Raw genomic sequence first — 14,405 nt, forward strand, 5'->3', positions numbered from 1 at the left:
CTTATTTGGTTTAACGTCAGACTTCGGCTCAGTTCATGATCTCACTCGTGAGTTCTAGCTCCACATGGGGCTCTCTGCTGTCAGCACAGAGCCCGTTTTGGATCCTCTGTCTGCCTCTCTCTCTGCCCCTCCTCTGCTCATGCTCTCTCTCTCAAAAATAAATATTTTAAAAAATTAAAAAAATTTTAAAATAAATTCCTTCAGTGAAAATGGAGCGATGATTCTGTCTTTCCTCTGGAATGGTTGATCAAAAACAGGTTTTATTCTTTTTTTTTTTCTTTTTTAGGAATAAAAACATGTCTTATTCTTGATAGCCAGGATACTTCACACAGATGTTTCTGATACTTGTAGTCGTGCTTATAGGTTTGTAGTAGGAATTTTGATAAATTCTACTTTGCGTAATTACTATCAAAAAAGAAATATATGCGTGGAGTATTTATTTAAAAAATTTTTTTTTAACGTTTATTTATTTTTTTTTCGAGAGAGACAGAGCACAAGCAGGGGAGGGGCAGAGGTAGAGGGAGACGCAGAATCCAAAGTAGGCTCCAGGCTCTGAGCTGTTAGCACAGAGCCCGACATGGGGCTCGGACTCACCGACTGTGAGATGATGACCTGAGCTGAAGTCAGACGCTCAACCGACTGAGCCACCCAGGCGCCTCTATGCACAGAGTATTTATAATTGTATATGCTGCGTATTCTTTATAGGAGAGAACTTCCATTTTGAGTTGGCATCACTATGAAGTGGCAATTTAATGATGATTGAAAGAATTTTGTACAGATTTGCTTCTTCTCTTTACATGTCCTTCTTTCTCCTCCACCACCCAGTTCTTCCCAGGTGTCTTGGGAATCACTCATAGTGGGAAGTGGGATAGAGTGGGCAAAAAACAGTGCAAACAGTGGTCTTGAGCAATTATAATTTAAACTTTTTATTTTTGCAAAATAAAAAGAATATATATATTAAAGCTTTAATTTATTTTGAGAGAGAGTGCACAGGGGAGGGGCAGAGAGAGAGGGAGACAGAATCCCAAGCAGGTTCCATACTGTTAGCTCAGAGTCCAATGCGGGGCTCAAACTTGAACTCATGAACTATGAGTATTTATATCTATCTATAAAATATCTATATCTATAAAATATATCTATAAAATATCTATAACTATAAAATATCTATAACTGTAAAATATCTATAAAACATCTATAAAACATCTATATATCTATATCTATATCTATATCTATATCTATATCTATATCTATATAAAGAAGACCTTGCCCAGCCTCTTCCCAAGGCATTGGATGTGCAAGTGAAGGGCGCTGAGGTTCAAGTTTCATTAGATTCACAGAAAATCTGCCTCTAATAATGCCTTTCCTAGGTGTTTTTCAGGACACAAAGAGCCTGGCACACAGCAAGTGCTCAGTAAAGGAAGGGCAGTGGTCATTATTATTGTTCTTGCTTTCACCCTCATTTTCTAAAGGAGGCAGTGGAGGAGGAGGAGAAGGAGACCCCTCTGTGGGGGGTGGTCATGTAAAGCTGGACTCCAAGGTTTTAAGCTTGGGTTTTTTGGGGCGCCTGGGTGGCTCAGTGGGCTAAGCGACTGACTTGGGCTCAGGTCATGATCTCACGGTTTGTGGGTTTGAGCCCCGCATAGGGCTCTGCGCTGACAGCTCAGTGCCTGGAGCCTCCTTTGGATACTGTGTCTCTCTCTCTCTCTCTCTGCCCCTCCCCCGCTTGTGTTCTGTTTCTCAAAACATTAAATAAACATTAAAAAGATACGTCTTGGATTTTTTTTTTCTCACTGTGGAGAGCTGTGTTTTCTGAGACCTGTGTATGGCCTGAAGGCCGGGTGGGGGCGGGGGGTGGGGGGAGTGTTTCCAGAAGGAAGAGGGAGCAAACTGTCAGATGCAGCTGGGAAGTTGAGGAAGATAATAGTGGTCCATGGGCTTTGGCAACACAAGGTCATTGTACCCTTGGTTAGAGTCTTTTAAGAAAAGACTAATTAGGGAGTGCCTGGGTGGCTCAGTCGGGTTAAGCGACCGACAGCGGCTCAGGTCATGATCTTGCGGTTCTTGGGTTCAAGCCCTGCGTCCGGCATTGTGCTGACAGCCTGACAGCTTGGAGCCTGCTTCAGATTCTGTGTCTCCCTCTCTCTCTGCCCCTCCCCTGCTTGTGCTCTGTCTGTCTCTCTCTCTCTCTCAAAAATAAATGTTAAAAAAAGAAAAAAACTAATCACAATAAATTGAGGAAAGATAGAAGGTAACAAAGTGGAGAGACAAGTATAGCAATCTTTTCAAGTTTTGCTGTAAGTGAGAACCGAAAATTGCAGTGGTAGGATGAGAAAATGGGAGTCACGGAATGGTAAAAAATAAGTGACATTAGAGCATGTTTGTAAATTGGAGGGAATGATCCAGAAGAAAAACATTTGTGATGCAGGAGATTTAAAAAAAGGACAATAACACGGGTAGAATCCCTGAGAAGACTAAGATGATGAATTTCACCGCAAAAGTGGAGCGGTTTTCCATAGATGGCTGGGACGTGTCTCCCACTGAAGGTTGAATACAGCAACCGTTCCATAACTTGTAGGGCCCGGTGCAAAACGTGTTGTCCCTTGTTCAAAAATTAAGAATTTCAAGACTGCATCAGAAGAGCATTAAACCAAGCACGGAGCCCTTCCCAGGACGAGGCTCGAGCCACTGTACAGTTTGTCATCCCAAGAAACTGGTCCTGGCAAGTGTGTGATGATGACGGAGGTAGGCTGTCCTTTGGGCTAGGGCCTCCGCTGCCTCATGGAAGGACTGGAAGAGAGGACTTAGGACACTCTCAGTTCCACTTTTCTACAAGCTGGGAAGTCACTCTCAGGGGTGAAGCTCAGAGTTTGTCCCTTTTTAACTTCCAACCCGGCCAGATTTTTTAGTTCAGGGTTTTCTGGAAGGCTCCAAAGCATCTGGTGACCATAGCAACTCACGCCAAACTCCGGGACCCTTGCTCCGCCCACCGCTTCCTGGACGCGCTCGACGATTGGCTCAGCATGTCGACCAATGGTCGGTGAAGCGGGCTGTTTGTCGCGCGGTCAGTGGTCGCGGGCCCGGAGGGAGGCGGGAAGACAGGGCGAGAAGGCGGGCCTGGGCGGTGCGGCGCGTGCGTGTTTCCGGCTCCGCTGCGGAAGGCGGACGACTGGAGCCGTTGGGCCGGACGCGACCCGAAAGAGCAGGGAGAACGCGGGACGCGAGTGCGGAGCTGGGAACTCGGAGCGTGGCTAGAGGCAGGCGCGATGGGCGGAGAACAGGAGGAGGAGCGGTTCGACGGCATGTTGCTGGCCATGGCGCAGCAGCACGAGGGCGGCGTGCAGGAGGTAACGGCCCGCGCGGCGTCGGCCTGGCCTGGTCCTGAGGCGCTCGCCAACCCGCGCGGTCCTAGCCACGCTTACTCCACTTCTCTGTTTTCCGGGGTCGAGATTCACGCTTGGGCCTCGCGGGTTCCTGGGATTCCTTCTACGTCCTCACTGCGACCCGGCTTCCGGTCTGGCCTCCCCGTGGCACTTAGGGCCCCATTCGTTTCTGTCCCGGGCTCCCGGCCCCGCTTAGTATCTAGCACTCCGTGTCTTAGCAACTCCGGCGTCTCCGAACGCGGTCCTCGAAAACCCGCTGCCCTCTCCCTTAACCCGTCCCCCAGTCTCATACATGCTTCCGGCCTCGTTTTCCGTCTGATGGCCTCCCCCGAAGAGCATTTCTTAGGATGAAGCATCCTATACGTTGGGATTTGCATCTACCAAGACCTGGACCGAGCTGGCGAATGGGGGTGGGGGTGGGGGGGGGGTGATGTTAGCACGTGGTCCCTTTGGGCCGTGAATGGGGAGTAGGAGGCCTGGGTTCACAATTTTTTCCAGCACCTACCTACAAGGGACCTTTCCACGCCTCCAAGCCTCAGTTCCTTTGTCTTTGAGATAGAGCTACAAGTCCTTTAATTTCCGAATCTTTGTTGGACAGGAAAAGTCTCGAAGGACAGTAAGGAATTCTCAGTAGTCAGGTTTGTTCATTCAGATACTTCTCGAGTGATTGATGTGTGCCAGACACTCACCAGACTGGGTCCTGGGCATATAGATGTGAGCAGAAATCTGTCCTGGCCCTGATGGAGCTTAAAACTTTTCAAAAGCATAATTCATACATAGTGACTGCATAATAACACATAGCATATGAACGATAAGAACCAACTGTTACAGATTCTGGAGTTGGGTTTTTGGGCCAAAAACGTGGAAAGTTAGAAATAGAAAAGCCTATCAAGACTGGTTCCAGAACTCTCATTCTGTAAAGAAACCAAAGGAACTTGCCTAAAATCATCCAACAGGTTCCTGACCAGACAAGACCAGACTCCTTGGGCCATTGTGCTTTCCACAGTCCATTGCTGATTCTTTGTCTCACTGGGAACAAGTTTTCTTTGAGCTTTCTATTCCCATTCTTTTACCCAGGTGTCTGTGGAGACCAAGGACTCCTAAGCCTTTTGAGGTGGGAAGAGAGTTACTAATTTGCAGGTGTGAAAGATTCCCTTCCTCATTCTCCTGAATTGTTGACATTAGATTTGGGAACAAGTTCATTTTTGAGTGAATCAAAAAAGTGTCTAGAAGTAGAAATTCAAACCATGAAGATATGAGTGGTTCTAAATCTGATGCTAGAACTTTTGGGCAGATAAAAGCGCTAAGGTGCTAATTCTTGGTCACCGTTAGATCATTTCATTCAGGAAAAGTTTCACTGAGCATATACGCTGAGCCTGGTGCCAAGCTTTGGGGATGTAGACAGAATAAGCCATAGTTCACTCTGGCAGGAGGTCTCTTGCTCTGCAGGCTCTGTGCTGACAGCTCAGAGCCTGGCGCCTGCTTCGGATTCTGTGTCTCCTCCTCTCTCTGCCCCTCCCCCACTCACACTCTGTCTCTGTCTGTCTGTCTGTCTCTCTCTCTGTCTCTCTCTCTCTCTCAAATAAACATTAAAAAGAAAAAAAACTATGGCTTAATATAGGAGGTCTCTTGCTCTGGGTCAGGCGCTACTAAGGGCCCTCACCTTCATTATCTCATTTGATCCTCACAGGGTCCCTAGAAATAGGTCCTGCTGCTGTTTCTGTTTTAGAGTGAAGAAACTTCCCCAAGATGACAGAGCTAATATGTATCAGTCTGATCTTCAAACTTGTATTCTTAACCATTTGGATACACTGGTGTACCAGTCAGAGCTAGTTGGTTTTAAACTTCTCTGAAGTGGCTTCATATACTCCCCTCCTTCCGTCTTTGCCCTAGTAACTCAGCCAGTGCCAGTCTGGATGGACTTTTACTGTCTGGAGAGGAAAGCTGGGCCTAGATGTTTCAAGCCCTGGATTGAGAGGAGTGTTCGATATCCTTAGGCTCCTTCTAGACCCACAAGGAATATGAAAGCCATGTACCCATAGACAGGAGAAATGAGAAATCTACCTTTCAGGCAATCTAAATAAGGTTAAGTTAGGCTTCCTCGTGGAAGTGACTAAGGTAGGACCTGTTAGGGAGGCTGTCTCCTCTGATGAGAGGCTTGGGGTAAAACAGTCAAGTCCCAAGATCCCTCCTGGACAAGAAACCGATTTCTGTGCAGTCAAGGGGCTCCCTTTGTGGCATCTCCACAGCTGCAGTCTCCTTCTGTCTTTCAGCTTGTGAATACTTTCTTCAGCTTCCTTCGACGCAAAACAGACTTTTTCGTTGGAGGAGAAGAGGGGATGGCAGAGAAGGTGAGTGTTGGGGCCTGCTGTCCCGTGGGAAGCTCTGTCTCTTCAGAAGAAAAGCTCCCCTGGTCTTCTTTTGGCGTAATAATAGCCTTCAGCAGAAGTAAAATGCCAAGGGTGAAGAGTTGGGGACGGGAAGCAAGCTGTCGTTTATTGAAGCCCGTTTCCTTGCCAGGTGCTTTACCTGCCTCTATTTCCCGTGATCCTTTAGCAGTTTGAGAAGGACAGGTGTTACTATTCCCATTTTGCGAACGAGGAAATTGGCTCAAGGGTGTTTGGCACTTTGTCCTCAGTCTTGAGCTAGGTTGTGAGAGAGCCACCGTTGGAACCAGAGTCTGTTGTAAAACTGTCTTCTGCCCTTGACCGCATGCTGCTGGATTCCTTTTCCATTGAAGAAGTTTTATCTAATTACCTACCTGGTGGTGAGAGTGGGCAAATGTTAGAAATTGAGCTTAGAAAACAAATACAGGAAAACTTAAAGCCAACCAATCCCAGTCTTCCCAGATACGGTGACCCAAAGTTCATGGATTTGGGAATTGCATTTTGTGGTACAGGCTCTGAGACCTTGGACTTCCTTCTGATACTTTAGATTGTAATTATATTTTTGAACATTGGTAAGTTGTGAAAATGTTACCTCACCGAACAATGATTTTTAGGACATCGATACTGTTTTCACTTAAAGAGACATAGTAACAAGAGGGAGTCATTTTGCGAACTGCTTCCTGTGGTGTCAGGCATCTGACAAGCTAGAATGTGCTATCCTGTGCCTTGATGATCTGAGGCTACTCTGTCATAGACACACTGGCTTGAGAGTGGGAGTCCTGGAATCTCAGCCCAGTTGTGTGGGTTGGTTGATTTCCCACCAATTCTCTGGTCCTTTCAGTCTACATGTCTGCAAAGTGGAAGAAGGTGGACTTACCTGTAGGACCCCTTCTGGCTCAAATATTCTTTCTGTGTTAGCGCCAGCACCTCCTGTTTCTCTGCGGGCCAGACTGCCTTATAATAGCATTTGTTCATTCGTTCAGTGAACATTTATTGAACACTTAATGCTTTGTCTGTGGTAGGTATTATGCCAGACCCTTTGGGATTACATAGGTGAATACAGACTGGCCTTTGTTTTCATGGATCTCACAGTGTAGCATGCTGCCCCCACCCCTTAATAAATGAAGAAGTGGGTGTTCGGGCAGAAGCCCTAGGAACATTAAATGGGGGACTGCCCTAGGTTGGGGGCTCAAGGAAGACTTTGAGGAAGCGGTGCTTGAGGTATGAAGGATGATTAAGAGATAGCTGGAAGAAGGGAGAGCGGTGAATAAAGAAGTAATGTCTTACAGGTATGGGGGTGATGGTAGCTGCCATGTATGGTTGTCTGCTGGTCCCGTCTTAGACCTTGTCATGCTCCTTGGCTCTTTGTTCACTTAGATTCAGCTCTTCCCCAGGAGGTGGGTCAGACTCTCAGGCAGGCAGAAACCTGTCCAGCCTTCCCACCTGGTCTCCATGTGTAACACAGTAACTCCTGGGTATTGAGTGCCTACTGTGTACAGGCCACCAGGTACATCATTTTTAAGTGCACCCATTAGGAGCAAAGGCTCTGGAATCAGGTAGACGTGAGTTGGAATTCCAGTCTCCCCCTCCATTTCCTGCTTTACCACTGTGTGGCATTGGGTAAATCACGTTTTCTCTGAGCCTCATTTTTCGCAACTGTAAGGGGGTCTAAATCCTTATTTCATAGGGCTGTTGTGAGGATAAAAAGAGGTAATGTAGATGAAGTGGCTGGCATTTGAGAATCAAGTTCATGGTCCTTTTCTGAACCTGTTGGAGCCAAAGCAATCCCACTTCTGGGTACATACCTAAAAGAATTGAAAGCAGGGTCTTGAGAGATCTGTACACCCGTGTTCATAGCAGCACTATGCACGAGAACCAAAAAGTGGAAGCAATCCAAGCATCCACTGATGGATGAATAGTGTCATATATACATATGATGGATCTAATAGAATATCGTTCAGCTTTTCAAAGGAAGACGCACAGGAGCACTTCTTGAATGATTTAATTTATGTGAAGTTCTAGAACAGGCGTATGTTTTCTCCTTCAGATGTTTTAGGGTACCCTCGCCATGGTAAGGTTAAATATCTCCTACCTCTCAGTGTCTCTTCTTGCCAGGCTGGTGGGAACCGCTCTTCACTCCCTGACTACCCAGCCTTGGTCAGGGAAAGCCTGTGTTCAGGTCTGCCCGCTTAACAGTCTGGGGCCTGTCATCTTCCTTTTTTTTTTTTTTAAATGTTTATTTGTATTTTGAGAGAGGGCGCTTGTGCCAGTGTGTGCACGCACCTGTGCATGCGTGGCGAAGGGGCAGAGAGAGGGAGAGAGAGTCCCAAGCAGGCTCCACACTCAGCACAGAGTCTGCCTTGGAGACTGATCCCATGACTGTGAGATCATGAGCTGAAATCAAGAGTCAGAAGCTCGACCGACTGAGCCACCCAGGTGCCCCTGGGGCCTGTCTTGTAGAATTAGCCCAGCTGTCCTCATCCTTCCCTGCTCTGCTGGGCTGTGGTTCCCAAAGATGTGTCTAGTAACAGATGCTTGGCTCTCTGACAGCCTCCTGGTTGGCACCATAGAGTAGGCTCCACACCCCCAGGGGTCTCTGCCTGGGGTTGAGCCTGGGTAAAGCTGGTGGGAGGAGATTGGGAGGAGGGGTCAGAGACTGCTGTGATTGGCCTTGGCTGTGCCTGGTGGTTCAGCTCTGCCCTCACCTAACCTCCAGGAGCTAGGAAGGAACAGGACGAATGGGATGTAACATGATTCACTGGAGCTGGGAGAGGGGAGGGCCCTGCTCCCGCCTCCCCTTGGCCACTGGTTGGCAAATGGCTTGAGTTCAAGGTCTTCCCGATTAGGGATTTGGGACCAAGGCCCTTTGGTGGAACAGCCTTCGCTGGCGTAATTGTCCCATGACTGATTCTATTGACAGCACAATGGCCTTCAGGTGACTCCCTTCTCTTTCACACATACTCCATTTTGTTAACCCATTTGGTTGGGGGATGCTTTTGGTGCCCTTCAGCCTTGTAGAGTGTAGAACTACTGCCATGTGGCATGAGGTTGGGAGTTTGGGGGTAGCTGGAGGAACTGACATCAAATGAATGAGAAGCCACGGGGCATTTGGTAGAACCTAGGTCTAGGAGCCCATGGGTGACTTGTGACCCTGAGCCCCACCTACGCCCCTCAGCTCTTGCAGACCGCTCCTTCCATCCAGCTGTGGCTCAGAGATGTTTGGAAGGTGGTAAATTGACCACCGATCATGTGCTGAGTGCCCGCGAGGCCTCTTCCAGATGTGTGGACAGACACAGGTGGGTTTCCTGAGTTGGGTATGTTCCTGGGCCTGCTGAGGGTGAAGAGACACTGGAGCTGATGCTGGAGGATGAACAGGAGATTGCCAGGTGACCTGGGAGTAGGGACAAGGACATTTTAGGCAAAGAACAACTTATGCAAGATTGTTTTTGGTAATAATGACATAGAAGCACAGAGTGATGACCTCCGGTCACACAGGTAGAAGGAGTAGTCCGGGAACTCCAGTCTAGGTGTGACTGTCGGGTCTGCTTGAGAATTGGGCAGGAGGGCTTGTTAAAAAGACAGGCTGCCGCGCCCCACCCGGAATGTCTGATTCAGTAGGTCTGGGGTGGGACTGAGGTTTAGCATTTCTAACAAGTTGTGGGTGATGGTGGTGTTGCGGATGTGGGGAACCACATCTTGAGACCTATTGGTATGAATAGGTGGGCCATCTCTCCCATTGTATTCTTATAGGGGAGAACATACTTGTCCCCACCCCTAACCGGCTGACACTGGATTAGCCTCAGTCGGGCAAGGGGTGTTAGGAAGCTAACACTGTGTATGTGGCTATGATGTGGCAAGGACCATGCCAGCCTCTTGGTAAGCATTTGTCCTATTCGATTCTCGTGACAGGTGAGAAAACTGGGGCTTAGAAAGTGTCAAAGTCATTCACTTGTCCAAGGCCACGCAGCCAGCTAGTGACAGTGGCAGTAGTATTGTGGTAGCCCTTGGGCAGCAGGGAGACCAGCTAGCAGGATGTGGGTTGGAAACATTCTGGGAAGGCACAGTGGGAGAGGAAGGATTTGACGTTGATAGCTCTTGGGCTGAGGAGAGGAGGAGTCTAGCCTTTTCCCTCAAGAAAGCTCTCTCTGGCTTCCTGCTAATGTGGTGATTCTGGATGTGTTGGCTGAGTTGCTGCTGTCCTGGAGACAGGTACGCATGGGGAAGAGATCAGTCAGGGAAGCAGGTCAGTGCAGGCCTGCAGGCTCAGGAAAGGTCTCTTGGGCGGAGACTGGAGTTCTGTTCATAACAGCCCTGCTCTGTAGGGAAGGACCTTCTGAGCGCTTACCATTGGGTCTGCACAACAGCCCTGTGAGGTATAGGGATTCATCCTCACAGGTGAGGAGTCTGAAGCTCTTACAGGTTAAGTTCTTTGCCAAAAATACAATAGCTAGTGTGTGACAGCTTGGGTTAGAACTCAGCCCGTCTGGCTTCACTGTCGTGTTCTTAGTCACTAGACTGTGTGTTTTTTAAGTAACCACTGTTTATCGTGCCAGGTACTTTGCAGCTGTTCATTCGAGTTCTGAGATAGGTGTGTACAGTGTCCCCCCCATTGTATAGATGAGGAGCTTGGGTTCTGAGTGCAGTGCCTTTGCCCAGGCACCCAGCAGATAGAGGCGGGACTGGACTCCAGGCCTTGGGATACTGGCCCCAGCCCCAGTGCCTCCTCGCCTTCTGTCCCTCCCCCAGCTCATCACACAGACCTTCAACCACCACAATCAGCTGGCGCAGAAGGCCCGGCGGGAGAAGAGATCTCGGCAGGAGAATGAGCGGCGGGAGAAGGCCGAACGGGCAGCCAGGCTGGCCAAGGAGGCCAAGTCAGATACCTCTGGGCCCCAGATCAAGGAGCTGACAGATGAGGAGGCAGAGAGGCTGCAGCTGGAGATTGACCAGGTAAGAGTGGGCTCCCTGCACCCCCATCAGCACTGGCAGCGAGGATGCTCTTGCCAACTGCTGTGCCCTTCACCACAGAAAAAGGATGCAGAGAATCATGAGGCCCAGCTCAAGAATGGCAGCGTTGGCTCACCAGGGAAGCAGGTGAGTTGGACTGGGGGTGCCTAGTCAGGGGCTTGGAAACTTCTAGGGACTCTGTAGCCTTTCCCCATGTCTCGGATGCTTTCCCCTATGCCCTTTCCCTCAGTTTTGGGGGTCCTCCCCATCCTTCAAGATCCCACTCCTAGACATTGGACCACAGGATTGGGTTTAAAAAAAACCTACTGGTCTTAAAGCCTTGGTAGGAGAGCCTAAGAGCCAGAGAGCGCAGTGCTTAGACAGGTATCATTTGGGTGGGCTGGGGTTTGTGGGCCCAGCCTGGCCCTTTGCGGCGATATATGTGGGGGATGTGCCCCTGGGGCTCCTCCCTCTCAAGTCCAGCTTCCCAAACAACGCTTGGGCATTCATTTGTCTTTCCAGAGTTTCTGGTCTGACAGTAGGAGTCTCAGCCCCACAGACACAGAAAAAGAAAATTGATCATTCGGCAGCCTGGTTTTATTTTAGAACCCTGTTCATAGCCACCTTGTGACCTTCTGTTTTGTGCTGGGCTTTCTTTCCAAGTCCCTTGGCTTGGATCCCCAGCTAGGTTCCATGGGTCCATCTCTGACTGTCACTGTTCACCAACTGTGTCCTTTGTCACATGGTATGCTGCTTGTCTCAGAGATCAGAGCCATTTTTTTATCTCTGGCTCCCAGTGGGCCCTGGAGTGGGCAGGGACCAGGTCTGTTTCATTTTGCGGCTGTATGCCCAGTGCCATCCCTGGGCCTGGCTCAGCGGGGTTCAGTCTGTCTGTTAGGTAAGTAGCTGAGCACCCCAACTGTGAGCAGGAGGCTGAGGAGGACGAGGAGGAGGAGGATGAGAAAGACAAAGGGAAACTGAAGCCCAACCTTGGCAACGGGGCCGACCTGCCCAATTACCGCTGGACCCAGACCTTGTCGGAGCTGGATGTGAGTGGCCGGGGCTCGGGTTAGGAGGTTAGGGAGCCAGCCTGGGGCTCCTGCTGACCTCCCCTGCCCCATGCAGCTGGCGTTGCCCTTCCATGTGAACTTCCGGCTGAAGGGGAAGGATGTGGTGGTGGACATCCATCGGCGGCACCTCCGGGTGGGGCTCAAGGGGCAACCAGCGATCATTGACGGGGAGCTCTACAACGAGGTGAAGGTGGAGGAGAGCTCGTGGCTCATTGAGGACGGCAAGGTGGTGACGGTGCATCTGGAGAAGGTGTGAGCGGCCTGGTCTCCTGGTCTGAGTCCTGATGGAGAAAGGAGGGAGGGTGTCTGCTCATTCACTCAGGGACCATGCCAGGGGCCTAGTGGACACATTTAATCTGCACAGGACTTTCAATGTAGGTCTGTCCCATTTTATTTTATTAAAAAAAAATGTTTTTACGTCTATATTTAAGGGGGAGAGAGAGAGAGAGAGATAGCATGTGAGCATGGGAGGGGCAGAGAGAGAGACCGAGACAGAATCTGAAGCAGGATCCAGGCTCTTAGCTGTCTGCATAGAGCCCAGCATGGGGCTCGAACTCAAGAGCTGTGAGATATGACCTGAGCCAAAGTTGGACGCTCAACCAACTGAGCCACCCAGGTGCCGTGCACCCCCGCCCCCGTTTTTTTAATTTTTGAAAATTTTTTTTTTATGGTTCGATCTAAAATTCCTATTTTAGAATCAGGAAAAGGGCAGTTCAGATTTGCCCAGGCTCCTACCTGTAGGTAGGGATGGAGTCACGATTGAGTCTTTGATACCAAAGCATCTTGTTTTACATTAGGTTTGTACATGCATTCAATGCAGCAAATACCTGAGTATGTACTATGTGCCAGACACTGTTTTAAGTGCTGGTGAGAGAGCACTGAGCAAAACATAGAAAATTGCCTTCAGGAAGCCTCTCCTCATTCCCTCAGAGATGCGACACAGACACCAGTAAATAAATGTAGTCCCTGTAAAGTGCCATGAGTCAAAGGAAAGCTTTCCATGGCACGTCAGGCCTGTCCCAGCCTACCTGCCTTTCACTCACCTCTCCCATGTCCTTGCACTAGCTTCTCCCAACTGGAATGTCCTCTCTTGCTTTTTCATCTGGTGTACCATGTGTCCCTCAGGCCTAGTCCTGGTGCCACTCTAACTTCTGTCCCTCTACCCTGGATGAATAGCTCCCTCTGCACTTCATTTTTGCCCTGATGACACTGATTTGTAACTGTCTCCATTTGCTTCCCAAGCCACTGGGGATGGCAGAGGTCTTGCCCATCTGCACCCTAGGTCCCTGCACAGGGCTTTGTGGGTCCCAGGTACAGGATAGAGGAGAGAGTTGGGTTTTGGAAAGGTTGGGGGGTGGTTCCTAGGGTACAGAGTGAGCTACCTCCCATCTCCCGGTGGTTCCCCTCCTCACAGATCAACAAGATGGAGTGGTGGAGCCGTTTGGTATCCACTGATCCTGAGATCAATACCAAGAAGATCAACCCTGAGAACTCCAAGGTGAGCCTTAGCTGGTTGTGTTGGGCCTCAGCTGGGAGGTGAGGGCCTAGGTGGCCCCAGAGCTTCACCCATCTTTGTCACTGCCTGCCCTCAGCTGTCAGACCTGGACAGTGAGACCCGCAGCATGGTGGAAAAGATGATGTACGACCAGAGGCAGAAGTCTATGGGGCTGCCCACCTCGGATGAGCAGAAAAAGCAGGAGATTCTGAAGAAGTGAGCAATGCAGAGATGGAGGCTTGGGGGGTGGGGGGGTAGTTCTGGGGGGGGAGGTGGGTGTTGGGTCTAGGCCTGGGTGACAGCAGTGAGTGGGTCACTGAGCAGGACACAGGGGCCGCCCTTCCCCTTCCAGAATGAGTCAGCCAGGTTTATGGATTGATAGCCTCAGCTTGCCTACTCTAATCACTTTCTGAGGTCATCTTGAGGACAAGGCCACCTCAGGGTAGGAAGGGAGAACACAAGCGGTCATTGCCATCTATAGGAAAACCCTGAGGCTCTACCGCTTGCCTGGCCTGGCTGCAAGTTGCTCAGGGTTCTAAAGAAATTAGACCTGACGTGGGAGGTTGGGAGAAAGGGGCTAAGTTTCCAGGAGAGGGACGGCCTGATTTACCTTCTTCCTACTTTCCTTCCCCAGGTTCATGGATCAGCATCCGGAGATGGATTTTTCCAAGGCCAAATTCAACTAGCCCGTATATGCCTCCCTGAACTCTTGGGGCTGAACCCCAGCCATCCACCTTTTCCTACCCTTCCCTGGGACTTGGGGGCCTCAGGGCTGGGACAGGTATGGGACTGGCCCAGACACACTGGTCCCAGGGCATCATGGGAGAAGGGCTGGGGCCTTGTGGGGGGTGTCTTATCTTCCCCAGTTGGCCTACTGTTACACATTAAAACTATTTACTCCACCTGTTTTCTCTTCCCTCTGGTCTTTCCCTGGGGGACAGGCCTCTTATTGCTGGTGCTGGGGGCTTGGCTTTTAGCCCAGCTTCTGCCATGTGACCTAGAGCAAGTCCTTACACCTCTCTGGGGCTGTTTCTCATTACTTAGAGGGAAAATTAAAACAAGGCTTTTAGTCTGTGACTGAGCAAAGGTGAGTTTTTCTGGATACAGGGATCAGAATACGTGTCGT

General features: G+C 49.7%; 1 protein-coding gene across 1 annotated transcript; it reads left to right on the top strand.

Annotated features, from left to right (window-relative positions):
- Window positions 1–3,133: 3,133 nt before the first annotated feature.
- On the top strand, window positions 3,134–14,181 carry NUDC (nuclear distribution C, dynein complex regulator). Its single transcript, XM_027059965.2, has 9 exons — window positions 3,134–3,344; window positions 5,654–5,731; window positions 10,514–10,717; window positions 10,796–10,861; window positions 11,644–11,763; window positions 11,840–12,034; window positions 13,199–13,282; window positions 13,377–13,495; window positions 13,914–14,181. Exons 1-9 carry the CDS (start codon window positions 3,264–3,266, stop codon window positions 13,963–13,965), a joined length of 999 nt encoding a protein of 332 aa, XP_026915766.1. The 5' UTR covers window positions 3,134–3,263; the 3' UTR covers window positions 13,966–14,181.
- The last annotated feature ends 224 nt before the right edge of the window (window positions 14,182–14,405 follow it).

This window comes from Acinonyx jubatus, chromosome C1 (assembly GCF_027475565.1).
Source record: "Acinonyx jubatus isolate Ajub_Pintada_27869175 chromosome C1, VMU_Ajub_asm_v1.0, whole genome shotgun sequence".
Classification (NCBI taxonomy): domain Eukaryota; kingdom Metazoa; phylum Chordata; class Mammalia; order Carnivora; family Felidae; genus Acinonyx; species Acinonyx jubatus.